Here is a 27,872-nt window from a genome sequence, read left to right as displayed (position 1 = left end):
ATCACTGTTGGACACAACATGGAACATCTTTTTTTGAGTAATGACAAGCAGATTTGGGGAACTGGAGCCAATGCAGATTAGCATTGCCTCATTTTACTGGTGGGCTGTTGAGGATTAAATAATGATGAAATACTGTATCATAAAACTTTAGGGAGGAATCTCCGAGCAGATGTTCTCTACAGACTCTGCTTAAAGGACTATGACTCATTTTTGTATCCTGTGTTAAACACTTTTCTGTGTTTTATATCATTTATATGTTTTAAATGAATAATAGTTCATTTTAAAGTCAAATATATGGAACACTACAAAGATTATTTCTTGTTGATAATAATATATGATGCAAGTGATAAGAACACCCCTCAAACCTGTACATGACTTTTTCTATGAAATACAAAAGAAGATATTTGAAGAGTTGTATCAGCGGTTTTGTCTTCATACAACTTTAAAATATCTTCTTCTGTGTTCCACAGCAAGCCACGTGCTAGAAATGACCCCTCCATAATTCACAAGTGAGGATACTCTTTTGCATCCCTGTTAAATCATAACAATACCAATGATAACAATATTGATTCCCAAATCTTCGCATTCACCCAAATCAATAGGAAAGTTAGCCATGTGCCATAAGTGATGCCAGAAGACCCTCAAAACAGCATATGAGAGAGAGAGAGAGAGAGAGATGCAGCGAGATGTGACTCAACCCAAATCCTTTTGTTTATTCTTTTCTCACTTGTTGTGGATGCAGCTAATACTGAGTGTGACTGATTGATCCACCCCTAGATGGACAGTAAAGATTAAGAGGGATGACAAATAGGCACTTGCTTACACAGCGCTTGCTGCTAATCCCCTTGTCTTCCTTTAGGGAGCCCGCGGTAGACTTGGAATCACTCATTGTCGGGCACACCATGAGGAGGTGACGGTCCCCACTTTAAAAAAACCAACAGACGAGAAGTTCGACAGGACAGAGAAATAAAGAATCCAAACCAGAGATCATCATCAGGACCGACTGGTTCACCGAAGGACCTATGAACAAACTAAAACCGGTGCAAGTCTAAACGGTGGACGATTCGTTTTATTGTGAGCTCAAGGATTCTTGTAGGAACAGAATATTTGGCCTCAAAAGCCGGGGTGCACTTTAGGAAATTTGGCAGTATAACAAATGGAGGATCCGATGTCTGAGATGTCCATGGTACAGTTTGCATCCTCTGAGTCTTCGAGGAACTCGGATGATAGTCAGGAGGGTATGTTAATGTTATATCTTATTTACAGTTTCATCTGTGTTTTAATAATGTGTGGTTAGGTAAAACACAATATTTGTAGCAAATTGTCCTTTTTTTACTTTCGTTTTCTTTTCGTTTTGAAAAATTTATAGTGGACATGCAACATGTGTTACTACTGCAAATCGCGATTGTGGGTTTATTTATTTGTGGATTTATTTGTTAAGAGTGTTGAATGAAAAAAACGAAAACATTGTGCACAGCTTTCCAAAAGTGTTGATGGTATTATCAATTTGGGTTTTACAATTTACCCAAATGTCATGGTATTTCATATTCTCAAACCTATTTTTTATGCAATATCATGTCACTTTAGCTCCTTTTGGGTTAAAATGTATAAAATCTCAGAGAATTGTGGAATTGTTTACTGCAATAACAGGTTGTGTCGTGCTTTTCCAGGTAAAAGTCCTGCTCCGGGCAAAGTCTTTAACTCGGGTCTCCTCTGTAAAGTATGTTTGGACACCAGCAGTGGAAAACACTATGGCATATACGCTTGTAATGGCTGCAGTGGCTTTTTCAAGCGCAGCGTGAGACGCAGGCTCATCTACAGGTGAGAAAACAACACGCATATTGAGAATCAGAGAAGTTTTAAGAAGCAGTTTTGTCAACATTTGTTCATTTTGAATGTTGACATTTTCAGATGTCAGGCCGGTACAGGGATGTGTCCTGTGGATAAAGCCCACCGCAATCAGTGCCAGGCCTGTCGCTTGAAGAAATGCCTTCAGGCTGGCATGAACAAGGATGGTCAGTAAACATCATCTTGTCCTTTATCATCTTGTTTTATTTCGGATCAATTTTCAACCTCTCCGTCCATCTCGCAGCTGTTCAGAATGAACGTCAGCCCCGTAGTACCGCTCAGGTCAGGTTAGATGCTTTGGATGTCGACAAAGATAAAGAGCACCTGGCCACCACGTTTGAGCCCACGTCATCCTCCACCTGCTCCATCATCAACCGCCCGATGCTGGGCTCCTCTATCTGCTCCATCATCAGCTCCACAGATACCAGCCTACACTCCAGCAGTCCCAAGAATGGCCATCGCTTCATGGCCAGCCTCATGACGGCTGAGACCTGTGCCAAACTGGAGCCAGAAGACGGTGAGGATTTTATCGAAAATTGTCTATGTTAGGCCCATTAGACCCATTGTTTCATACAGCCATGGTAATATTCAGACAATTTGACTATTGTGATAACACGATATTGACAATATTGTTACTTCCCAATGTTTTACAATATTAAATCTTTTTGCAGTGGATGAAAATATTGACGTGACTAGTGATGAACCTGAGAGGAGCTCTCCAGAGTACGGCAGTGCACTTTATCCCACACGGGGGCCAGAGAGTGTGTACGAGACCTCTGCCCGCCTGCTCTTCATGTCTGTAAAATGGGCCAAGAACCTGCCCGTGTTTTCCCACCTGCCTTTCAGAGACCAGGTTAGAGTCAACTGTAAAGTATATTATACAAAAGTTGCAGTTTTCAATCTTTAGAGTCACTTAGTGCATAAACATTTTGTCACTTAGTCAATGTTATCAATATAATTATTAGCTATGAAAAATAAATGATCTAACAACAACAACAACAATAATATCAATAAACATGAATAATAATAATAATACATATTTGTTATTATTATTATTTTTTTCAAATTAATTGTTATTAACTTTAGATAATATCAATATTATCAATAATAAATAAATAAACTATCTATTATTATTATTATCATTATTATTAATTGTTATTGTCGTATATTGCTAATATAAATATTAGCACATATAAATAATCAAATCTAATATTCTTATTATTAATTGTTTGTAAATGTATCTAATATGAATATTAGCAATAATAAATAAACAATCTAGTGTTATTATTATATTAATTGTTAGTAAATTTAGCTAATATGCATATTAGCAATAATAAATAAACAATCTAGTATTATTATAATTATAAGATTCCATCAAATATTACTCTGGCTTACTATCAGTCTATTGACATCCTCTGTTTTTCTTAGGTGATTCTGCTGGAAGAAGCGTGGAGCGAGCTCTTCCTCCTGTGTGCCATTCAGTGGTCTCTACCCTTGGACAACTGCCCCCTGCTGTCCTTCCCTGATCTCTCGCCCCCAGGACAGGGCAAGGGCTGCCCATCCGCCTCAGATGTGAGGGTCCTTCAAGAAGTGTTCAGCCGATTCAAACCCCTTCAAGTGGATCCAACTGAGTTTGCTTGCTTGAAAGCAATCGTTCTGTTTAAGCCAGGTGTGTTTACACTCTTGTACCACAAGGAGGCATACATGAACCTCATAAACTAAATGCAAAGAAACGAAAGGGGAATCAGATTATTTCTAAATGAATCACCTTTGTTTTTTGTAACAGAAACACGAGGGCTGAAAGATCCAGAACAGGTGGAGAACCTACAGGATCAGTCACAGGTCCTGTTAGCTCAGCATATACACACACTGTATCCCAGTCAAGTTGCCAGGTGAGTGAACACGCATACTTACAAACACTTGCATTGAGAAATTTCAATCTAGAAAAAGGACAATTATTAATTGAATCTCTTTCCGCAGGTTTGGCAGACTGTTGCTTCTCCTTCCATCTTTACATTTTGTGAGCTCGGAGAGAATCGAGCAGCTTTTCTTTCAGAGGACCATCGGGAACACACCAATGGAGAAACTCCTGTGTGATATGTTCAAAAACTGACAGACGCCTTTGCACGGGGTGTAAAATCCTTTGGACTTTGCTTTGCTTTGCTTCACCGCCACAGTTAATATACCAACAAATCTGCCTAAATGATAAAAAAGCTCAATTGTATATACTGTAATTGTTTTGCATAGTTTGCTTATTTTGTCTCTTGTCTCTTTTTATTTGTGTTAATTTTCTACACTCCTAATGTTGCTCACAAGTCTATGCATTTCAACTAAGTGGAATTCTTAGATATTTCTCTCTATCACGTTGAAATACAAATCGCCTTCAAGTGTCCATGTAATGCATTTTTTTTTAGCAATATGTTTGATGAAGTTCAAAAGCAATTGTACACAGATACCCCTTCTAAAAGGGGACACTTTTGATAAAAGTTAAAAAGATATGCCTCTTATTGGTAGGATATCTAAATAAAAATGTATAATTGAATTATCCTGTATTTAGTTTTATATAGCTACACATTGTATTGTTTAATATGGCATTATTTAGAGGTCTACATACAGTGGGGGAAATCATAGATCACCCCTGCTCATTTTGTAAGTTTGCCCACTTACAAAGAGATGAAGAGTCTATCATTTTTATGGTAGGTTTATTTTTACTGAAAGACACAGAATATCAACCAGAAAATCCGGAAAAACATTATATAAAATTGATTCGCATTTCAGTGAAATAAGTATTTGATCCCAAAAGAATTCTGGCTCAACAGATTGGTTATGTGCCTTTATGGAACGCAGATTAGTCCTGTCACTTTAAGTTTTAATGTCAGTTTATGGTTATAAAAGATGCCTGCCAATAGAATCTGTATCTTCAATTTCAACCTTTCCATCACCATGGTCAACACCTATAACTGTCAAAGGGACGAGATTTTAGGGCTGGAATGGGCTTGCAAGAGCATCAGACAGAAAATTGGTGTGAGGGGGACGACTGTTGATGCGATTCTACGGAAATAGAAATGCTGAATCACCCGAACGGTCCTCCTGCTCAAGAAAGCCGTCTGGCTCATCTGAAGTGTGCCAACGTACATCAAATGATTCAGAAAAGGCTTAGGAGAAAGTGCCGTGGTCAGATGGGGCCAAAAATGTCTCTGTTTGTGGAGGTAGAGAAATTCTGACTGTGACCTCAAGAACATCATCGCTACAGTCAAGCACAGTGTTGGAAACATCATGCGTTGGGGCTTTTTCCCTGCTACGGGTGACCATAAAATGACCATAAAGAAAATAACACTGAAGATGGGTCACGGATGGGCCTTCAACACGACAAAGACCCAAAACATATCGCCAAGACAACTAAGGAGTGGCTCAAGGAAAAGCACATCAAGCGTCCTAGCCAGCCAGTCTCCAGACCCTATAGAAACTTCTGTGAGGAGGCTTAAACTTCAAGTTGCCGAGCGACAGCCAAGAAACCTTAAAGATTTAGACAGGAATGGACCAATATGTCTCCTTCTTGCCATCAAGGTTTCTCCAAGTACAAAGTTATATTTTATAACCTTTATATAATGTGTTTTAAATGGAATTTATTGGTTGATATTCTGTTTCAGTTCAAATATACCATAACAAATGATAAACTCTTAATTTCTTTGTATGTGGACAAACTTACAGAAGAATAAAAAAAGATTTTCCCCACTGTAACATAATACATTATATAATACTATAATACTATAATGCAATAACACAATTGACATAATTTAGCTGTGTTTGTACCCAGTACATTTACATCTAGACTGTGCCATTTAAAGAAATAGATCACCCAAATAAATCAAATAGTTTCATAATTCCAGATGTTTAAATTTTTATATACATATAAAAGTCCTGACATTTCAAGTCTCTTTTTTTCTCAATTGTCTCATTGTTTTTTATCATGAGACGAGTAACCAGCAAAAGCGAGCGTCGACATATTTGATGTTTATATATTTGTTTTAATTCAGCAAAATGAGATCAAAATAATAATTGTTTCTCACAAACACGTACTTCCGAAACCATTAAATCACCCACTGGAGTCACTTTAATGATGCTTTTATGATGGAGGTGTGTGGTTTTGGAGCATTAACATCGTGAGTTCAACAACTTGTGACCTTTACAGTTTAATTAAAAACAAAGTTTGTTTTAAACAAAAAAAGTCACATCTGTGATGGCATGAGAATACATCAATTACGATTGTCATTTTTGGTTGACCTTGCTCATTTGAATCTCGAGTCGTGTTTCCTCCGCTACTCTAGAGGGCGCAACAGCGCATGGAACGCTAGACGCTTCAAAACGCGGAAGTGATGTTTGTTTTGGTCCTCCTGTCACGGATGTAATATCAATTGCTCTGAGTCCGTTTGATATGTAATCGTAATAATCTCGCAGTGAAAATGTTCAGGAAGTCATCAGACCACGAGTATCAGTTATTGTCCCAGAAAGACGGATGCGGTAATACACCGGGTCTGTTTCCATCGTCACATGATGCTTTGACTTACAGTCAGTTTCATCCGAGAGGACATTCATTTGATTATGTGCCCAAAGTATCTCAAAATGACTTCACAGGTAAATCACTGAACATTGCGAATGAAGAGTTTGTATTGTGTTAGTTGAGTTATTGTGGCTTCAATCAAAACAAACCAACTGCAGTTGGATTGATAGTTGGAATGTACAACAAAAACATGATTTTATCTCATTTTGGAACCAAACTCTTCAAATATATTAAATATATTAGATATAGATTTTCTTTGTTAATATAACGACGTATTTAATGTATATTATAGTACTGTATGTATATTAAAGTTAATAAATGTGAAAGTTAATACAGAATAGTGTTGTGTAGTGGTGCAGTGAAGTGTCTTTGTATTATTTACAGTATACTGTATATAGATTTATTAGTGTATATATAGCACACAAAACAAGAACAAAATGAAAAACGCATTACACAGTTTCCCATACAACCCAAGACATAATACGATATGATAAAATCACTACGAGTGATGCATCCCTTGAAACGGCAGAATACTTTGGCAAAGCCCTCTTAAGGAGGATCGAACGCCACAGTAAGGAAATGCTTTGTCAAGGAAGATTTAAAGGCAGGTTAATATATATTTTTGTAATGTTCTTTAAAGTATACCCGCACTCACAGAGAGTGCCATAAAATAACCTTAATATGTTTAGACTGTTATTGTGTTTCGCGTGTTCTTTTTTAATTTGATCTTCTCTTTGTTTTGACTACATCAAAGACATCAAAATATCTTGTTTCTTTTTCAGATAGATCTCAAGGATTTCTGTCCTGGATTTGCAACTTGATTGTTACGTTCCTGGTTTTCCTGGTCACCTCCATAAGCTTCCCTATATCTGGATGGTTTGTTTTAAAGGTCAGTTTCATGCACACGATCTGAGAATTTTCCAACTTTTTTGGACAGTTGAATATGAATTATTGTTTCCAGGTTGTACCAAACTATGAGAGGATCGTTGTTTTTCGTCTGGGTCGGATCCGTCCACCTAAAGGTCCAGGGGTGGTTCTGGTTCTGCCCTTGATCGATCAGTGGCAGAGAGTCGACCTGCGGACAAGAGCCTTTAATATTCCGCCCTGCAAGGTACAATCCATCACTTTATATGTATAACACTCTTATTTTGAAATGTATATAAAGACAAGCTAGATCCGCAATCTAGATTCAAAACATAAAAATTCCTGATCTTTCTACCAACAGGTGACCACTAAAGATGGTGGACTGGTGTCGGTTGGAGCAGATATTCAGTTTCGGATATGGAGTCCAGTGATGTCAGTGGTGGCCGTGCAGGATCTGAATGCGTCCACGCGACTCACAGCACAGAATGCCATGATGCAGAGCCTCAGCAAAAAGAGCCTGAGGGAGATACAGAGAGAGAGAATCAAACTCGGAGAGCATCTCGGGGTGAGATCCTCAAAGGCCTAGATGCCCTTTCATTTTAACTGCATGGTGAATATAGTGATGTTTCACTTAATAACGAAAAGTGGGTTTAAAATGACATGACATGAGGGTAAATTATGCTTGAATTTTCGTTTTAGGACTAAATAAGTACTCTTTTCGTTATTTATAAGTGACACTGCAACACCGTAGAAGTAAGAATTTATTTTGAAAATGCTTTTTGTGATGCAGATGGACATGAACGAGATGACAAAGCCGTGGGGGCTGGAGGTGGACCGCGTGGAGCTAATGCTAGAGGGGGTGCTCCGGGAACCAGACGGGGTTCAGGCAGGACCATTAATAATGCCACCATCTGTCCCTGGGTTAGAAGGTCTGACCGGGCCAATCCAACAGCTCGCAATGCATTTTCTGAGCCAGACGGCTGCATCTCACACCAGTGAAGGTGATATTAACAATCCTCCACTGTATTAGAAACATATTTTAGACATCTTAAAATAAGAATAGTTCATGCTTTCATTTTTAAAGGCTGTGTGGATTGTAATTATAGTGTAAAACAAGAAAAGTACGTTTATAAAGACTTTGTTTGTAGCCATAACGGTGTCTTTAGGTTATGTCTGGGCAGTTTAAAGCAGTAGGAATATAGTATTTTATATATAGAGATATTCGTCTTCTGTGATTGCTGAGATGTTGTGATTTAAATGAGATTGAATTTTGAAAACACACATGTAATATAAAGCCCCGTTTTGTGTGTGTTGTTTAGATGTGGTGGATTTTGCAGACGAGCTGACTCCAGGCCCTGTCGCAGCTTTGAGATGCAGCAGTGTTGATGGACTGTTGGATCGGGTCAGATCAGTTCTGTCTGAAGAGCTGGTCCATCAGGTCAGAGCCAGTTATCACTTTCACATCTCCACTGACTCTGGACAAACCGACAACTACTATGTGGATCTGACACAAGGTAGGATTTAAAGGGATTGTTCACCCTAAAATGAACATTCTGTCATCATTTCCTCACCCTCATGTCATTTCATACCTGTATAAAAGAATCTCCCGAATGCCGTCTCAGCGTTTTCTGTCTCTGTGTTGAGGTCGTGGAGCGTGTGGTGATGGTCTCCTGTCGAGAGAGCCGGATGTTATCCTGTGTGCGAGTGAGAAGGATCTGCTGGCCATGTTCCAGGGTGACCTGAGGCCATTCGCCGCCTACAGTAGCGGCCGACTGAAAGTACAGGGAGATCTGAACACAGCCATGAAGTTAGAAACACTCATCAGACTCCTTAAGACCAAATGAAGATGTTTTATTGCAATCATATTGCACGTGAAAATATATAATATATCTCACATGTTACCACACAAATAATTTTAACAATTCAATTTTTAAAGGTTATTAGGTTCATTTCCTTGTTGTTTCAGTGTGTTCACGTGTGTTTATGATTTTGTTTTGTGTGAGCAAAGTGTTTAAATGAACATATTTGCATATGTTAAAATGTCTATTTATTGCTGATTTATGAGATATTTTTTGTCAAATAAAATAAGATTGTGTTTAACTAGCTGTTGCAGTCTATATCCTTGAGGTTAGTGTTTTGGTTTGGTCATTAGCCTTGTTGCACAAGGTTGTTTCTCTGGGGAATTGACCTCTGACCTCGCCTTCACACAGCTGTTTATAGAGAATTCTACAAGGTGAATTGTACAAGGCACACTTTCTGTCCGCTTGCAGTGTAGTTGTATCATTGATTGATGTATTTTGAGTGAGCACATGCAGTACCGTGCTGCCTAATATGTTAAAATATATTTATTATTAATTTTGATATGTATATATTTTTTTCAAGATTTGAATTTATAAAATTAAATCCATTCTGTAAAAATAGATCACAATGATGTACTATATTAATATAAATGATTTTTATGGCTGTTTTATATATTATTTGTCTCTTCCCAAATTGATTTTTGCATATTTTATTTTGTATGCAAAATGAAGATTGAGTGGAGAAGAATAAGGGTGGTCCCAGCATATGTCCTTGGTGCTCTCCTGCATCATCTTTGACAAGAGTAGGAGGCCATATAAGAACCGAAACCATTAGACAGAGAGAGAGCAGATAGATAGAGGTAGTGAGTGAGTGTGCGTGATGGCCAGGTGGAGTCTGAGTGGTCGTTCGGTTCAGTTTCTGTCCACACTGAAGGAAGTGCCACAGGTGAGAAGCCATCACACAGGAAGTGTACCTGCTGTTAGAGAAGCGCTGTATCCCAGGGACAACTCAACAGTTCAGCCATTCAATGAGATACCTGGGCTATGGAAGAACAGTCTGGCAAATCTCTATACGTTCTGGAGAATGGATGGATTCAGGAATATTCATCGCATTATGGTGCACAATTTTAATGTGTTTGGTCCTATTTACAGGTAAAATATCATTGCATATATATGTGCATGTGCTCTATTTGTTTAGAGAATTTTAAACCTGGATATTATGCAAAAGAATGTCTACGGTAAATTCAATGGTTTTACTATATGATTAATTATAAAATTAATTTAATTGGCTAAAAATAACTGTGAGTAAGTACAAACATATGATAATAATCACGAATCTACATGGACCCTGCGTCTTCGGTGTAGTTACTTCATATTCATTAATTATTATAAAAGTTATCCAATGATGCAAGAAACAATGGTTTTCTAGGCCCAATGAGTTAACCACAGACATTCTAGTGAATTGATAAAGATACTTCAACAGCTTGTTTTTAAATATTCGAAAGAAAAAAAGGTAAAGCCTAAAGGCAAAATCCCGTTACCTTGGTTAAATGATAATCTATGTAAATTGAAAAGAACTCGAGATTCAGCATTAAAAAAGTCCCATAAAACGGGACTCACAACTGATCACCTGAGTTATAATCGACTCCGAAATAAAGTCACTCAACAGCTAAGACAAGCAAAAGCAATGTTTTTTTCTAAATACAATTAAACAAGCAAAGGGCAATTCGAAACAACTTTGGCAAACTATAGACAAATTAACTGGAAAGATGCAAACTAAGAGGGAAATAATAGAGCTGAAAATAGATGACGAAAATTACAATGATGGTTTAACAGTTTCAAATTATTTTAAAAATTATTTTATTGATTCAGTGAATGAAATTATCCAACGCCTCTGAATTGCCTCATCCTTGGTCATCACCTCAGCCCTCCATTTATGATCATGAGGTTCTGTGTTTTAGACACATTTTTTAAACAAATAAAATAATACAATCCTTATCTAACTCAAAAGCTAAGGATTTCTTGGGGCTTGATAGCGCTCTCATTAAAAAACATAGGGAGATTTTAACACCAGTTACTACATATATTGTGAATAAATCTAGAGATGAGAGTATCTTTCCCAGTGCAATTTATAAATCTGGAAGCAAAAATGAAATATGTAACTACAGGCCTATTAGTATATTACCTATAGCATCTAAAATTCTTGAGAAAGCTATCATAGAGCAGCTAACCGATCACTTAGATTGTAATGATTTGTTGCATTCTATGCAGTTGGGTTTTAGACGCGACCATTCCATCGACGCAGCCTGCTGCTATCTGATAGAAAACATAAAGGCCAACTTGGACAGGGGGGCGTCGTGGGTGCCGTGTTTTTGGACTTGGGAAAAGCCTTTGACACGGTAGACCACTGTGTCCTCTTGTCTAAGCTCTCCAAGTATTATCTGTCCATGGAGACATTGCACTGGATACAATCATATCTCTCAAATCGGATACAATGTGTGAGGGTAAAAAAAGCATTGTCCTCTCTGAAGCCCAGCACAACTGGGGTCCCACAAGGATTAATTTTGGGTCCCTTGCTGTTCAGTATTTACATCAATGATCTTCTGGCTGTGTGCAAAGACGTAGACATCATCATGTACGCAGATGATGTTTTCATCTACGTACATGGGAGTGATATGGAGCAAGTAACTCAGCCATGGACAAAATAAGTAATTGACTTAAATCTTCTTGCCTAACAATAAATATTGAAAAACAGCTGGAATGTATTTCGCTAAGTCCAAAAAAGGTAAAGATATACCCAACATCTCTGTTAATGGAAAAAAAATTACATCGTGACAGAGGTAAAATATCTAGGTGTCCATCTGGACCGAATTTTAAGTTTTAAAAATCACGTGTAAAAAATGTGTAACTCTATTAAACATAATATCACATTAGAAGTAGTTTGACAACTGAAGCATCTTTTATGTACTTTAATGCCATGATCTCTCCACACATCGCCTACTGTTTGTAATGTTGGTCTCAGGCCATATAGATCAGTCTATAATCAGGCATTAAAGGTGCTTGACAGAAAAGCCTCTCAGTATCATCACTGTAATATTCTCAGTAAATATAAAATATTACGTTTTGACTCACTGATTTGATATACAAATGTAAGAACCGTTTTCAAAATTGTCAATAATAATGCTCCACCATCAATGCAAACATTTATAAAACTGTATTCTGAACAAACGAACCGAACATCCCGCTCTACTGCTCAGAGAAATTGTGCTATCCTGAAAAGATCTTCGGCCTTTGCACAGACAGCATTCTCATTTAAAACCATTAAACAATGGAATCAACTCACAGGCAGTCTAAAGCTGTCTATAGATTAAAAACATTTCTCTCGCAATTTAAAGAAATACATCCTTGATAACCAGCTGTGTCAGCATCAGCACATTTAAGGTTTATACATGTAATATTGAAGTAAGTGTTATTGACTAGGTTGTATATATTTTTGGCTGTGAGGGTTTTGTGATGTTTTTTTCATTTAAATATTTGATTTGTTTTAAATGATCAATGCTTAACTAATATTATATGTACTTGTTAGTGTTGACAGTTGTTTACAATGTTTTAATATTGTGTGCACCTGCCCGGGGACAGCAGATGAAAAATAGCTTTTGCTAACTCTGGTACAAAACATCTTTTTGTAAGATTACTGTTTTTTGACAAATAAACTAATTAAATAAATAAATAAATAAATTCTTTATCAATCTGAACAGGGAAAAAATTGGAAACTATGAAAGTGTGAACATCATCAGACCTGAAGATGCTGCTATCCTGTTCAAAGCCGAGGGTCATTATCCCAAAAGACTCAGGGTGGAAGCCTGGACCTCCTACAGGGACTACAGGAACCGCAAATACGGTGTACTGCTCAAGTAAGCATCTTCTGTCCACAAATGCTTTTCTGTTTACTGAAATGCTTTTAACACATTGATCTGTTCCTCACAGAGATGGCGAGGACTGGAAACATAATAGGATAGTTTTAAACCGAGAAGTCATTTCACCAAAAGTTCAGGGCAACTTTGTGCCTCTGCTGGATGAAGTCGGTCAGGATTTTGTGGCTCGTGTTTATAAGAAGATTGAGAGGAGTGGAAAAAACGAATGGACCACAGATCTTTCCCACGAGCTCTTCAAATATGCATTGGAATGTAAGATTTAAAGATTTTACTGTTTTTACAGAATTTTTGTAAATAAAATGCCACCGACGTTTACATCACTGTAGCAGCATTATATGACATCCTCTTTTGTTATTGATGTGTTTTATATTATCATAAAGAACAGATTATTGAAATAATAAAGTGTCCAAGTGACCTCAATGCTACAAATATTGTTTACGATGCCTTTTATAACATGAAATGTAATATATCATTGACTTATGTTCACAAATTCATAAGTGTATTTTAAGAATTTTGTTTAATTTAAGTATGAATTTGATAAATGTAAGTCTACATCATCCATTTCTGTTGTTTCTGTTAGCTGTCGGTGTTGTTTTGTACGGTGAACGCTTGGGTCTGCTGTTGGACTACATTGATCCAGACGCCCAGCACTTCATTGACTGTATCACCCTCATGTTCAAGACCACCTCCCCAATGTTATTCATTCCCCCGGCTCTGCTGCGTTGCCTGGGGGCCAAAGTCTGGAAGGACCACATAGATGCTTGGGACGGAATCTTTAACCAGGGTAAAACAGCATTAGAGTCATACAGAATTCCCCCACCTTTTATTTAAACAGAAAAATATCTGAGAAGTACCCATTATCGGAATACTCAGTGATTGGCCGTTTCTCTGAATTCTCTGATAAAACAGCGGACAGGTGCATCCAGAATATCTACAGGCAGCTGAGGAAAGCTCCTGAAGCCGATGGGAAGTACCCAGGTGTGCTGGCCAGCCTTCTAATGCTAGATAAGTTGTCCATTGAGGACATCAAAGCAAGCGTCACAGAGCTGATGGCTGGAGGGGTGGATACTGTATGCTAAATCATCAATCACCAATATTTTCATATAAAATGTAAGCTGATATTTGGGAGTAAATCTAAGACCTGTGTGTGTGTGTGTCAGACATCTATTACACTACTGTGGACGCTCTATGAATTGGCTCGTCACCCAGACCTGCAGGAGGAGATTCGGGCGGAGATCTCAGCTGCTCGCGTGGCCTCTGAGGGAGACATGGTACAGATGCTCAAGATGGTTCCTTTGCTTAAAGGAGCCCTGAAGGAAACTCTGAGGTAATTATCACTTTATTTAATATTTTATTAGTTTAATTGTTGATTGATTATTCACACAATCTTTTTTTAAGGTTACATCCTGTTGCAGTAAGCCTACAAAGATACATCACTGAGGATATTGTCATTCAGAATTACCACATCCCAGCTGGGGTGAGTTTGAGCCCATCACTGATGACTACATTGATATTTTAAATTTTGTATATTACATGTTTTAAATTTTTGGGCTGTTTGCGTGTGTTCTGTCCTATTCAGACATTAGTACAGCTGGGTCTCTATGCTATGGGCCGTGATCATCGGGTTTTCCCACATCCGGATCAGTACCGGCCCTCTCGTTGGCTCAGAAATGAAAGCCAGTACTTTAGGAGTCTGGGATTTGGATTCGGCCCACGTCAGTGCCTCGGTCGCAGGATCGCTGAAACAGAGATGCAGCTTTTCCTCATTCATGTATGTTTATTTTGATCTCTTTGAAAGCACCGATTCAAAATGTAGTGGTGTTATTAAACCTAGATTATAATATCTACCTAATCTTTTATATTTTTTGTTTTCAAGTTTTGATCGTTTCAAAGTTTTGAAAATTGATAGGCTAATATGGCAGGGAACAAATGACAAATCATCATTTTATAGGAATTTCCCATGAATGCATTGAGAAAAGTAGCCTCCTTCTCTAGTCTCTCGTGGTGTCCCCCAAGGTTCAGTTCTCTGCCCTTTTCTTTTTCTGATTTGTTTACTCTTTGGCAGATCATTGAAGCATCTTGAGTCTTAAGTTTATTGCTTTACCACTGCAAATCTGAATCTGTTTCAGAACAATGTTTCCACTTTTCTTTATAAACGAAAAGTCACAGTTATATTCTTTGCTCTCTTTTGTATGTGTAGATGCTGGAGAACTTCATGTTTGAGAAGCAGAGGCAGGTGGAGGTGAGGAGCACGTTTGAGTTGATCATTCTCCCTGAGAAGCCCATCATGCTAACAGTCAAACCACTGCACAGAAACACATAGCACAAACAGGACATGACATCACTGGATCGCTGACCTTTTGGGTCTACAACAGTCTAACTCTGAGAAACACAGTAAACATTTTGACTGAATTTATTTCTTTTATTATGATGCGGGCCATTTGATCTCAAGACTTGTAATCAAAATTCATTTTGGAGACCAATTTATTTCTGAAACAAAAATCCGAACTTGGAAAATTTGTAAAAACACTAAATACAGCAATACCATTAATGTAAATCTGAAAACCATTTTAAAAAATGGGCAGGGGTGTCCAATATTTTGATTGGTGCTGGTATGTGTCCTTTTCTAACCTAGTAAATATATTAAAATATTGATAGTTTTTAATAAAGGTGTGAACCAAATCCTGAAATTAAGATGGCATTGATGAATAAACACATGAGATATTTGATATATTTTCATACACTTCTTTATTCATAGAAAAATACACATATTATTTTCTATAAGAAATAGCTATTGAATAGTCATTCAGTTACAAGGAGTGTGGTCACTTCAGAGGGTCCAGTTGTCCATGTCGAACCCGCCCCAACACAGAATCAGTCAAACTTTTCTAGTAGACCATTACAAAATAATTACCTTTACTCCAGATTATGCAAGTATTGTATTGTATTCCATGTAATGTATTTATGAACTGTGTCAAGAATATGCTTACATAACTCACCACAGGCAGGTCATGAAGAATCACAGTTGATGTTTTAGCAAATCCATGTTCATATTCACTTAGTCTAGTCAACATGTATAGTTTCACTTTCCCCCATTGTCTGGAGTTCTCTTTCAGCTGAAACAAACTTTCTTTCTGTGGTTTCTATAAGTAAAGCTAATAAAAAGCTTGAAAATCTCTTGTCAGTGTGTTATATACAGTACTTTACACTAAGAAAATATGTCTGTCTAATGACACCATTAAAGAGCAAACCTGTTGTTCCAGTGTCTGGATTCGACCCTCAGCTCTCGCCAGCTGTGTTAATAACTCCAGTTTCTCACCGTCTGAGAAAGATTGATGGGACTGAGACAAAACACATGAATGAAAACATTAGTTAGTACTGTTCAGTCAGAATGTCTGTTTCAAGTGTACAGTTTGGAGTAATGAATGATGTTTACCTGCACAGGCCATTGAATGATGACTGGAAGGGGTTGAGTACGCAGTCTGTTCAGTTCTTCTCGAAGTCGAGAGTTTTCTGTAGCAAGCCCAGTCTCAATCTCTCTCATCTTGTGCTCTTCATCTGTATAAACACAACACATCTACATTACTGTTCCTACGCTACAGAGGTATAATAAATATGTGGTACAGGCCCAATTCAAACCTGTATCTCTCGCACGAGCGCCTGTAAGCTAACCACTGTCATGAGTGTAAGATCATGTTTCTCACAATTGAAGAGATATTAACTTAAATGAATTCAATCGAGTTTCTGTTGCTTACAACCAATGTGTTATCAGTATACTTAATATATTCATATATTTAATAAAGAAATATACTTTATTTACTTAATAATTACACATAATTATACATGATCTAAATTGACTAGGTAATTTTAAGTATACTTAGCATACTTAGTATACCTGATGTAAGTCCTCTGTATGAAAGATCCGAGGCTGAGATTTTTCTCGTCTGTGATGCTCCTTCTCACAAAGCCACATAAGAACCGAAACCAGTGTGGAAATGTTAAATTGAGGATCATTTTAAGATCAGGTGATTCTCTACACTCTTCTGTCTGAAGAAAAACTATTCACGTGAAACCACATTGCATTTGGTATTTAGAAGGAACACAGCAAAAGTGCATGCGATGGCTCTTTATTTTTCACCAAATTATGGTATGTTGGCCATTTTTTGACGCGACATGTGAACTAGCTCTGACATTTGTATGGAGAAACATTTAGCTACTTACAGTACATTGCACACTTTCACAGTTAAACTGAGCCCGAACTCCAGCCTTCTTTCATTTGATTGGACAGTAATGCTCTGCTTCCTTCATTTGATTGGCCATCTCAATTAAAGCGACGAGTGCTTTTAGAACGCTCAGGCTGATCAGTTCTGAAATCAGTGAGCGTTTTCTACAATATTGGCAGCTGTTTGTCCTGTTATTCATGACTTTTAATGATATTTTATTAACAAGTTTAGGGAGGAGCCCCTGCAGATAACTAACTCGGCTGGCTTTCGATTAGCATTCACAGCATTCATCGTATCAGCGCTATAAATAGTCAAGCCGTCTTGCCTCCATTCTCCCGAATGTCTCGCAACATCCCGACTACACACCACTAACCTGTTTCACCTCAGCAACCCCGGGGGGTAAGCTCGGGCACACATGGAGCCCGGTGCCCGGTGCCAGGTCATGGGGCAGGTGCTCCAACTTCACCTAGCCCTTGCCCCAGGACAGCATGGCAAATACGCATATTATCCATCCCACCTTATTATCTGTTAGCGAACTTGTGAATGACACAACATGGAAAAATGACTGTGGGTATACCCGTGCATACCCTGCACTACAAAGGTTTTCATATATATGCATATACAGTACATGCGAATACATTTACATTTAGTCATTCCAAAGCGACTTACAAAGTAGGGGAAAACAATAGAAGCAATTTGTGCAACAGATAAACATCATTGCATTGGTCCACAGGACTAAGTTAGCCTACCACAGTATAAGGTGCTACTGTTTTTTTGGGGGGGGGGGGGGTTGGGGGGGGGGTAGGAAGGTAGAAAGAAAAGTACAGGACTGTACTAATGGGTCAGATGTTGACGGAAGTGATGGGTTTTTAGCTGGTTCTTAAAGACAACATCAGAGTCTGTTGATCTTGTGGCAAGAGGGAGATCGTTCTGGCGGGTACATAAATCTGAATTAGCAACTGACATAGCGATATGGGGGTGCCGAACCAGTGGCGGTGTCCACCACAGCTCATTACTCAGTCAAAGGTTTTAGTCAGGAGTGAATGCCAGGCCTAAAGTGTGAATAACCCTTCCTAATCCTATGATAATGAAATGGTGAGACAGTTATGTCCATTTGATTAAGGGTTGTGGAACTGCTACTTTGCCTCCCTGCTTTTGTTCTCCACTTGATGGGACTGCTCCCTTAAATGGCTATAATTTCTATTTTTATTCTGATGTAACAGTTATGTTGATTGGATTAAGGGTTGGTGAAACTCCAAGATTTGGAGTGGGCTTGCTACTTTGCCCACATGCATTGTTTAAAGTTATTACTTTAAGGCAGATTTTTACTTCTGCATCAGACTTATGCCGCAGGCAACGTGCCGGTTTTTGCTTATACTTGTGCGTCGTTGTCCGCGACAACAGGCAATGTAACCAAGACAAGGGCCTGAAGAAGAAGCGGTTCTTTGTGTACACTGTTTGAGAAGCATTTTGCTGTAATAACGGCATGAAGTGTCACTTTTGCAAGTATATATTGTGCTTTTGTTCTCCGTTTGGGGACTGCCCCTAACATGGCTATAAATTCACTGTCTCTTCTAATGTAATTCTGAATATTTTCATCCAACTTTGATTTGGTGAGTGTCACTGTATTCAAGTAACCCCTACTACCAGTATACATGTTTCGTCAGAGAAGAATTTTTGATTATCCTCTGTTTTGTCAGAGTAGCCCCTGCTTTCAGGCGGAGAATAATTTTGGGCTTTCTTCTGTTTGTCAGGAAAGAGGTTTTGGTTTATCCTCTTTATCGGAGAAGACTAGGAACATGCATTTGTACAAATAGTTTATTCTCCGCTTTGAGAAGAATATACTCTAGCTATACTCTATACTTTGCAGGGAAGGTTAACAACAGTGGTTATTTGTTTGGTAACAACAAATAAGTCTTATTCCCTCAACTGAGAAATGTGGACTAACTACCCCTTTATGGTCAGACAATGAGTTTAGGTCAAGGCTGAATAAACAAATAGAGTTCAATTGGGGGAAAAAATACGGCTCTTTGACATGTCTTAAACTAAACTCATGCAGCTTATGTCTCAGATTTTGTCAGAATCAGAGTTCAGTAGCTTTGAGACTGCTTTTAGGAGTTCTGAGCTACAGCATGCAAATAAAGATGGTTTAAGAGAGAGAGTGTTGAGAATACTGAGGGACATTGTTGGCTCTGCCTTTCTTAGACCTTGCGTGGTCTAATGCAACCCTGCAAAGCAATTTAGACAGATTAGCTGCATGGGAAAAAGACTCTGATGTCCGGACAAACCTGAATTTTGGGTACTGACAAATTCAGCTTTGCAAAGCTAGAACAATTTACATCTCACATTTAAAGTGGTTCCAAGTATGAATATATATCTGAAATAGCTAACAGTGGAACACGACTCATCTACATTCATGGACTTCCATTTTGATGAAACATGGCTGTGTTTAGTATGTGCATACAGTTCAGAGAATCAGAATCCAGACATCCAGCAATTTACCAATTGCCTTAAGGGAAATGTGCATGTAACTATCTACGTTTCACGATTAGAACAAATGGCATTATGTTAACCAATGCATGCCAAAGAGCGAACTGTGATTGTTTACGTTTATACTATGTGAGAGTTATGTTGATTGTGGAAATCTAAATTTAAAGATAATTTTAAGATCAGCTGATTCTCTTACTCTCCCCTGTCTGAACAAAAACGAGTCATAAGAAACCACATTGCATTTGTTATTAAGAAGGAACACTTACATTCAATTGTTTACCGTTCCTATTCCTATGATAATGAAATGGTCTGAGTGAGACAGTTATGTTGATTTGATTAAGCTTGCTACTTTGCCTCCAGCCATTGTTTAAAGTTGTCACCTAAGTTCTTTTGTTCTCCATTTGAGGGGACTGCCCCCTACAATGGCTATAAGTTCAAGGTATCTCATAATATGACTTGATGACTGCAGCACCCGAGCATCATCTGCAATAAAGACTACTGCTCAAGGAAGTACAAGTCTCCTGGTCTTCGCAGTAAAATAGTTCAAGGAAACCATCTTTCCATTAGACAGAGAGAGAGCAGATAGTGAGTGTGCGTGATGGCCAGGTGGAGTCTGAGTGGTCGTTCGGTTCAGTTTCTGTCCACACTGAAGGAAGTGCCACAGGTGAGAAGCCATCACACAGGAAGTGTACCTGCTGATAGAGAAGCGCTGTATCCCAGGGACAACTCAACAGTTCAGCCATTCAATGAGATACCTGGGCTATGGAAGAACAGTCTGGCAAATCTCTATAGGTTCTGGAGATTAGGTGGATTCAGGAATATTCATCGCATTATGGTGCACAATTTTAATGTGTTCGGTCCTATTTACAGGTAAAATATCATTGCATGTAAGTGCATGTGTTAATTTGAACCCTGATATTAATACTAGGAAAATACAGTAAACAGTTAATTCATTGTTTTTACTATATGAATTAGTTATAAAATATTTTAATGGCTAAAATAACTCTTTGTTAGTACATGCATAGGATGATCTCAAATCTACATGGACCCTGCGTCTTCGGTGTAGTTACTTCGTATTCATTAATTATTCTAAAAGTTATCCAATGATGCAAGAAACAATGGTTTTCTAGGCCCAATGAGTTAACCACGGACATTCTTTATCAATCTGAACAGGGAAAAAATTGGAAACTATGAAAGTGTGAACATCATCAGACCTGAAGATGCTGCTATCCTGTTCAAAGCCGAGGGTCATTATCCCAAAAGACTCAGACTGGAACCCTGGATCTCCTACAGGGACTACAGGAACCGCAAATACGGTGTACTTCTCAAGTAAGCATCTTCTGTCCACAAATGCTTTTCTGTTTACTGACATGCTTTTAACACATTGTTCTGTTCCTCACAGAGATGGCGAGGACTGGAAACATAATAGGATAGTTTTAAACCGAGAAGTCATTTCACCAAAAGTTCAGGGCAACTTTGTGCCTCTGCTGGATGAAGTCGGTCAGGATTTTGTGGCTCGTGTTTATAAGAAGATTGAGAGGAGTGGAAAAAACGAATGGACCACAGATCTTTCCCACGAGCTCTTCAAATATGCATTGGAATGTAAGATTTAAAGATTTTACTGTTTTTACAGAATTTTTGTAAATAAAATGACACCGACGTTTACATCACTGTAGCAGCATTATATGACATCCTCTTTTGTTATTGATGTGTTTTATATTATCATAAAGAACAGATTATTTAAATATTATTTTATATACTTCTGTCTAATCCAAGTGACTTTAACGCAAATATTTTAACAATGCCTTATAACAAGAATTTAAATGTACTTTTAAACAAAATGAAAGGCTTCATGACTTTAAGAATTTTGTCTAATTTAAGTATGAATTTGATAAATGTAAGTATAACATCATACATTTCGGTCTGTTTCTGTTAGCTGTGAGTGTTGTGTTGTATGGTGAACGCTTGGGTCTGCTGTTGGATAACATTGATCCAGACGCCCAGCACTTCATTGACTGTATCACCCTTATGTTCAAGACCACCTCCCCAATGTTATTCATTCCCCCGGGTCTGCTCCGTTGCCTGGGGGCCAAAGTCTGGAAGGACCACATGGATGCTTGGGACGGAATCTTTAACCAGGGTAAAACAGCATTAGATTCATACAGAATTCCCCCACCTTTTATTTAAACAGAAAAATATCTGAGAAGTAACTATTATTGGAATACTCAGTGATTGGCCGTATCTCTGAATTCTTTGACAAAACAGCGGACAGATATAACTACAGGCAGCTGAGGAAAGCTCCTAAACCCGATGGGAAGTACCCAGGTGTGCTGGCCAGCCTTCTAATGCTAGATAAGTTGTCCATCGAAGACATCAAAGCAGGCGTCACAGAGCTGATGGTTGGAGGGGTGGATACTGTATGCTAAATCATCAATCACCAATATTTTCATATAAAATGTAAGCTGATATTTGGGAGTAAATCTAAGACCTGTGTGTGTGTGTGTCAGACATCTATTACACTACTGTGGACGCTCTATGAATTGGCTCGTCACCCAGACCTGCAGGAGGAGATTCGGGCGGAGATCTCAACTGCTCGCGTGGCCTCTGAGGGAGACATGGTACAGATGCTCAAGATGGTTCCTTTGCTTAAAGGAGCCCTGAAGGAAACTCTGAGGTAATTATCACTTTATTTAATATTTTATTAGTTTAATTGTTGATTGATTATTCACACAATCTTTTTTTAAGGTTACATCCTGTTGCAGTAAGCCTACAAAGATACATCACTGAGGATATTGTCATTCAGAATTACCACATCCCAGCTGGGGTGAGTTTGAGGCCATCACTGATGACTACATTGATATTTTAAATTTTGTATGTTACATGTTTTTTATTTTTGGCCTGTTTGCGTGTGTTCTGTCCTATTCAGACATCAGTACAGCTGGGTCTCTACGCTATGGGTCGTGATCATCGGGTTTTCCCTCATCCGGATCAGTACCGGCCCTCTCGTTGGCTCAGAAATGAAAGGCAGTACTTTAGGAGTCTGGGATTTGGATTCGGCCCACGCCAGTGCCTCGGTCGCAGGATCGCTGAAACAGAGATGCAGCTTTTCCTCATTCATGTATGTTTATTTTGATCTCTTTGAAAGCACCGATTCATAATGTAGTGGTGTTATTAAACCTAGACTATAATATCTATCTAATCTTTTTTATTTTTAAGTTTTCAAGTTTTGATCGTTTCAAAGTTTTGAAAATTGATAGGCTGATAGATGATATGGCAGGGAACAGCCTATGACAAATCATCATTTTATAGGAATTTCCCATGAATGCATTGAGAAAAGTAACCTCCTTCTCTAGTCTCTCGTGGTGTCCCCCAAGGTTCAGTTCTCTGCCCTTTTCTTTTTCTGATTTGTTTACTCTTTGGCAGATCATTGAAGCATCTCGAGTCTAAAGTTTATTGCTTTACCACTGCAAATCTGAATCTGTTTCAGAACAATGTTTCCACTTTTCTTTATAAACGAAAAGTCACAGTTATATTCTTTGCTCTCTTTTGTTTGTGTAGATGCTGGAGAACTTCAGGTTTGAGAAGCAGAGGCAGGTGGAGGTGAGGAGCACGTTTGAGTTTATCATTCTCCCTGAGAAGCCCATCATGCTAACAGTCCAACCACTGCACAGAAACACATAGCACAACTGAAAACAGGACGGGACATCACTGGATCGCTGACCTTTTGGGTCTACAACAGTCTAACTCCGAGAAACACTATCAGTAAACATTTTGACTGAATTTATTTCTTTTATTATGATGCGGGCCATTTGATCTCAAGACTTGTAATCAAAATTCCTTTTGGAGACCAATTTATTTCTGAAACAAAAATCCGAACTTGGAAAATTAGTAAAAATACTAAATACAGCAATACCATTAATGTAAATCTGAAAACCATTTAAAAAAATGGGCAGGGGTGTCCAATATTTTGATTGGTGCTGGTATGTGTCCTTTTCTAACTTAATAAATATATTCAAATATTGATAGTTCTTAATAAAGGTGTGAACCAAATCCTGAAATTAAGATGGCATTGATGAATAAACACATGAGATATTTGATATATTTTCATACACTTCTTTATTCATAGAAAAATACACATATTATTTTCTATAAGAAATAGCTATTGAATAGTCATTCAGTTACAAGGAGTGTGGTCACTTCAGAGGGTCCAGTTGTCCATGTCGAACCCGCCCCAACACAGAATCAGTCAAACTTTTCTAGTAGACCATTACAAAATAATTACCTTTACTCCAGATTATGCAAGTATTGTATTGTATTCCATGTAATGTATTTATGAACTGTGTCAAGAATATGCTTACATAACTCACCACAGGCAGGTCATGAAGAATCACAGTTGATGTTTTAGCAAATCCATGTTCATATTCACTTAGTCTAGTCAACATGTATAGTTTCACTTTCCCCCATTGTCTGGAGTTCTCTTTCAGCTGAAACAAACTTTCTTTCTGTGGTTTCTATAAGTAAAGCTAATAAAAAGCTTGAAAATCTCTTGTCAGTGTGTTATATACAGTACTTTACACTAAGAAAATATGTCGCAATACCTGTCGTTCCAGTGTCTGGATTCGACCCTCAGCTCTCGCCAGCTGTGTTAATAACTCCAGTTTCTCACCGTCTGAGAAAGATTGATGGGACTGAGACAAAACACATGAATGAAAACATTAGTTAGTACTGTTCAGTCAGAATGTCTGTTTCAAGTGTACAGTTTGGAGTAATGAATGATGTTTACCTGCACAGGCCATTGAATGATGACTGGAAGGGGTTGAGTACGCAGTCTGTTCAGTTCTTCTCGAAGTCGAGAGTTTTCTGTAGCAAGCCCAGTCTCAATCTCTCTCATCTTGTGCTCTTCATCTGTATAAACACAACACATCTACATTACTGTTCCTACGCTACAGAGGTATAATAAATATGTGGTACAGGCCCAATTCAAACCTGTATCTCTCGCACGAGCGCCTGTAAGCTAACCACTGTCATGAGTGTAAGATCATGTTTCTCACAATTGAAGAGATATTAACTTAAATGAATTCAATCGAGTTTCTGTTGCTTACAACCAATGTGTTATCAGTATACTTAATATATTCATATATTTAATAAAGAAATATACTTTATTCACTTAATAATTACACATAATTATACATGATCTAACTTGACTAGGTCATTTTAAGTATACTTAGTATACCTGTCCTCTGTATGAAAGATCCGAGGCTGAGATTTTTCTCGTCTGTGATGCTCCTTCTCACAAAGCCACATAAGAACCGAAACCAGTGTGGAAATGTTAAATTGAGGATCATTTTAAGATCAGGTGATTCTCTACACTCTTCTGTCTGAAGAAAAACTATTCACGTGAAACCACATTGCATTTGGTATTTAGAAGGAACACAGCAAAAGTGCATGCGATGGCTCTTTATTTTTCACCAAATTATGGTATGTTGGCCATTTTTTGACGCGACATGTGAACTAGCTCTGACATTTGTATGGAGAAACATTTAGCTACTTACAGTACATTGCACACTTTCACAGTTAAACTGAGCCCGAACTCCAGCCTTCTTTCATTTGATTGGACAGTAATGCTCTGCTTCCTTCATTTGATTGGCCATCTCAATTAAAGCGACGAGTGCTTTTAGAACGCTCAGGCTGATCAGTTATGAAATCAGTGAGCGTTTTCTACAATATTGGCAGCTGTTTGTCCTGTTATTCATGACTTTTAATGATATTTTATTAACAAGTTTAGGGAGGAGCCCCTGCAGATAACTAACTCAGCTGGCTTTCGATTACCATTCACAGCATTCATCGTATCAGCGCTATAAATAGTCAAGCCGTCTTGCCTCCATTCTCCCAAATGTCTCGCAACATCCCGACTACACACCACTAACCTGTTTCACCTCAGCAACCCCGGGGGGTAAGCTCGGGCACACATGGAGCCCGGTGCCCGGTGCCCGGTCATGGGGCAGGTGCTCCAACTTCACCTAGCCTTTGCCCCAGGACAGCATGGCAAATACGCATATTATCCATCCCACCTTATTATCTGTTAGCGAACTTGTGAATGACACAACATGGAAAAATGACTGTGGGTATACCCGTGCATACCCTGCACTACAAAGGTTTTCATATATATGCATATACAGTACATGCGAATACATTTACATTTAGTCATTCCAAAGCGACTTACAAAGTAGGGGAAAACAATAGAAGCAATTTGTGCAACAGATAAACATCATTGCATTGGTCCACAGGACTAAGTTAGCCTACCACGGTATAAGGTGCTACTGTTTTTTTTTTGGGGGGGGGTAGGAAGGTAGAAAGAAAAGTACAGGACTGTACTAATGGGTCAGATGTTGACGGAAGTGATGGGTTTTTAGCTGGTTCTTAAAGACAACATCAGAGTCTATTGATCTTGTGGCAAGAGGGAGATCGTTCTGGCGGGTACATAAATCTGAATTAGCGACTGACATAGCGATATGGGGGTGCCGAACCATGGCGGTGTCCACCACAGCTCATTACTCAGTCAAAGGTTTTAGTCAGGAGTGAATGCCAGGCCTAAAGTGTGAATAACCCTTCCTATTCCTATGATAATGAAATGGTGAGACAGTTATGTCCATTTGATTAAGGGTTGTGGAATTGCTACTTTGCCTCCCTGCTTTTGTTCTCCACTTGATGGGACTGCTCCCTTAAATGGCTATAATTTCTATTTTTATTCTGATGTAACAGTTATGTTGATTGGATTAAGGGTTGGTGAAACTCCAAGATTTGGAGTGGGCTTGCTACTTTGCCCACATGCATTGTTTAAAGTTATTACTTTAAGGCAGATTTTTACTTCTGCATCAGACTTATGCCGCAGGCAACGTGCCGGTTTTTGCTTATACTTGTGCGTCGTTGTCCGCGACAACAGGCAATGTAACCAAGACAAGGGCCTGAAGAAGAAGCGGTTCTTTGTGTACACTGTTTGAGAAGCATTTTGCTGTAATAACGGCATGAAGTGTCACTTTTGCAAGTATATATTGTGCTTTTGTTCTCCGTTTGGGGACTGCCCCTAACATGGCTATAAATTCACTGTCTCTTCTAATGTAATTCTGAATATTTTCATCCAACTTTGATTTGGTGAGTGTCACTGTATTCAAGTAACCCCTACTACCAGTATACATGTTTCGTCAGAGAAGAATTTTTGATTATCCTCTGTTTTGTCAGAGTAGCCCCTGCTTTCAGGCGGAGAATAATTTTGGGCTTTCTTCTGTTTGTCAGGAAAGAAGTTTTGGTTTATCCTCTTTATCGGAGAAGACTAGGAACATGCATTTGTACAAATAGTTTATTCTCCGCTTTGAGAAGAATATACTCTAGCTATACTCTATACTTTGCAGGGAAGGTTAACAACAGTGGTTATTTGTTTGGTAACAACAAATAAGTCTTATTCCCTCAACTGAGAAATGTGGACTAACTACCCCTTTATGGTCAGACAATGAGTTTACGTCAAGGCTGAATAAACAAATGGAGTTCAATTGGGGGAAAAAATACGGCTCTTTGACATGTCTTAAACTAAACTCATGCAGCTTATGTCTCAGATTTTGTCAGAATCAGAGTTCAGTAGCTTTGAGACTGCTTTTAGGAGTTCTGAGCTACAGTATGCAAATAAAGATGGTTTAAGAGAGAGAGTGTTGAGAATACTGAGGGACATTGTTGGCTCTGCCTTTCCTAGACCTTGCGTGGTCTAATGCAACCCTGCAAAGCAATTTAGACAGATTAGCTGCATGGGAAAAAGACTCTGATGTCCGGACAAACCTGAATTTTGGGTACTGACAAATTCAGCTTTGCAAAGCTAGAACAATTTACATCTCACATTTAAAGTGGTTCCAAGTATGAATATATATCTGAAATAGCTAACAGTGGAACACGACTCATCTACATTCATGGACTTCCATTTTGATGAAACATGGCTGTGTTTAGTATGTGCATACAGTTCAGAGAATCAGAATCCAGACATCCAGCAATTTACCAATTGCCTTAAGGGAAATGTGCATGTAACTATCTACGTTTCACGATTAGAACAAATGGCATTATGTTAACCAATGCATGCCAAAGAGCGAACTGTGAATGTTTACGTTTA

At 38.4% G+C, this 27,872-nt stretch overlaps 4 protein-coding genes across 4 annotated transcripts; all 4 read left to right on the top strand.

The window, feature by feature from the left end:
- The first annotated feature begins 780 nt into the window (after window positions 1-780).
- Window positions 781-5,779, top strand: nr2e3 (nuclear receptor subfamily 2, group E, member 3). The gene is made up of 8 exons (XM_079450209.1): window positions 781-1,238; window positions 1,671-1,821; window positions 1,912-2,015; window positions 2,093-2,365; window positions 2,520-2,701; window positions 3,277-3,517; window positions 3,635-3,740; window positions 3,829-5,779. Exons 1-8 carry the CDS (start codon window positions 1,157-1,159, stop codon window positions 3,959-3,961), a joined length of 1,272 nt encoding a protein of 423 aa, XP_079306335.1. The 5' UTR covers window positions 781-1,156; the 3' UTR covers window positions 3,962-5,779.
- Window positions 5,780-6,169: 390 nt separating this feature from the next.
- stoml1 (stomatin (EPB72)-like 1) lies at window positions 6,170-9,378 on the top strand. The gene is made up of 7 exons (XM_079450614.1): window positions 6,170-6,483; window positions 7,192-7,298; window positions 7,371-7,520; window positions 7,635-7,838; window positions 8,064-8,274; window positions 8,593-8,787; window positions 8,918-9,378. The coding sequence occupies exons 1-7, from the start codon at window positions 6,312-6,314 to the stop codon at window positions 9,115-9,117; spliced, it is 1,239 nt and encodes a 412-aa protein (XP_079306740.1). The 5' UTR covers window positions 6,170-6,311; the 3' UTR covers window positions 9,118-9,378.
- A 534-nt stretch (window positions 9,379-9,912) lies between these two features.
- LOC306890221 (cholesterol side-chain cleavage enzyme, mitochondrial-like) lies at window positions 9,913-16,184 on the top strand. Its single transcript, XM_079449786.1, has 9 exons — window positions 9,913-10,224; window positions 12,831-12,986; window positions 13,060-13,259; window positions 13,588-13,791; window positions 13,917-14,077; window positions 14,168-14,334; window positions 14,406-14,484; window positions 14,587-14,778; window positions 15,208-16,184. The coding sequence occupies exons 1-9, from the start codon at window positions 9,953-9,955 to the stop codon at window positions 15,328-15,330; spliced, it is 1,554 nt and encodes a 517-aa protein (XP_079305912.1). The 5' UTR covers window positions 9,913-9,952; the 3' UTR covers window positions 15,331-16,184.
- A 4,134-nt stretch (window positions 16,185-20,318) lies between these two features.
- Window positions 20,319-23,401, top strand: LOC306890873 (cholesterol side-chain cleavage enzyme, mitochondrial-like; the record flags this gene model as incomplete). The annotated part of the gene is made up of 9 exons (XM_079450889.1): window positions 20,319-20,590; window positions 20,894-21,049; window positions 21,123-21,322; window positions 21,657-21,860; window positions 21,986-22,137; window positions 22,228-22,394; window positions 22,466-22,544; window positions 22,647-22,838; window positions 23,279-23,401. The coding sequence occupies 9 exons, from the start codon at window positions 20,319-20,321 to the stop codon at window positions 23,399-23,401; spliced, it is 1,545 nt and encodes a 514-aa protein (XP_079307015.1).
- Window positions 23,402-27,872: the final 4,471 nt, after the last annotated feature.

The sequence above is a fragment of the Barbatula barbatula genome (genome assembly GCF_947034865.1).
Source record: "Barbatula barbatula genome assembly, chromosome: 25".
NCBI classification, from domain to species: Eukaryota; Metazoa; Chordata; class Actinopteri; order Cypriniformes; family Nemacheilidae; genus Barbatula; species Barbatula barbatula.
The sequence above is the reverse complement of the archived record's forward strand: the minus strand, read 5'-3'. Positions and strand labels throughout refer to the sequence as shown.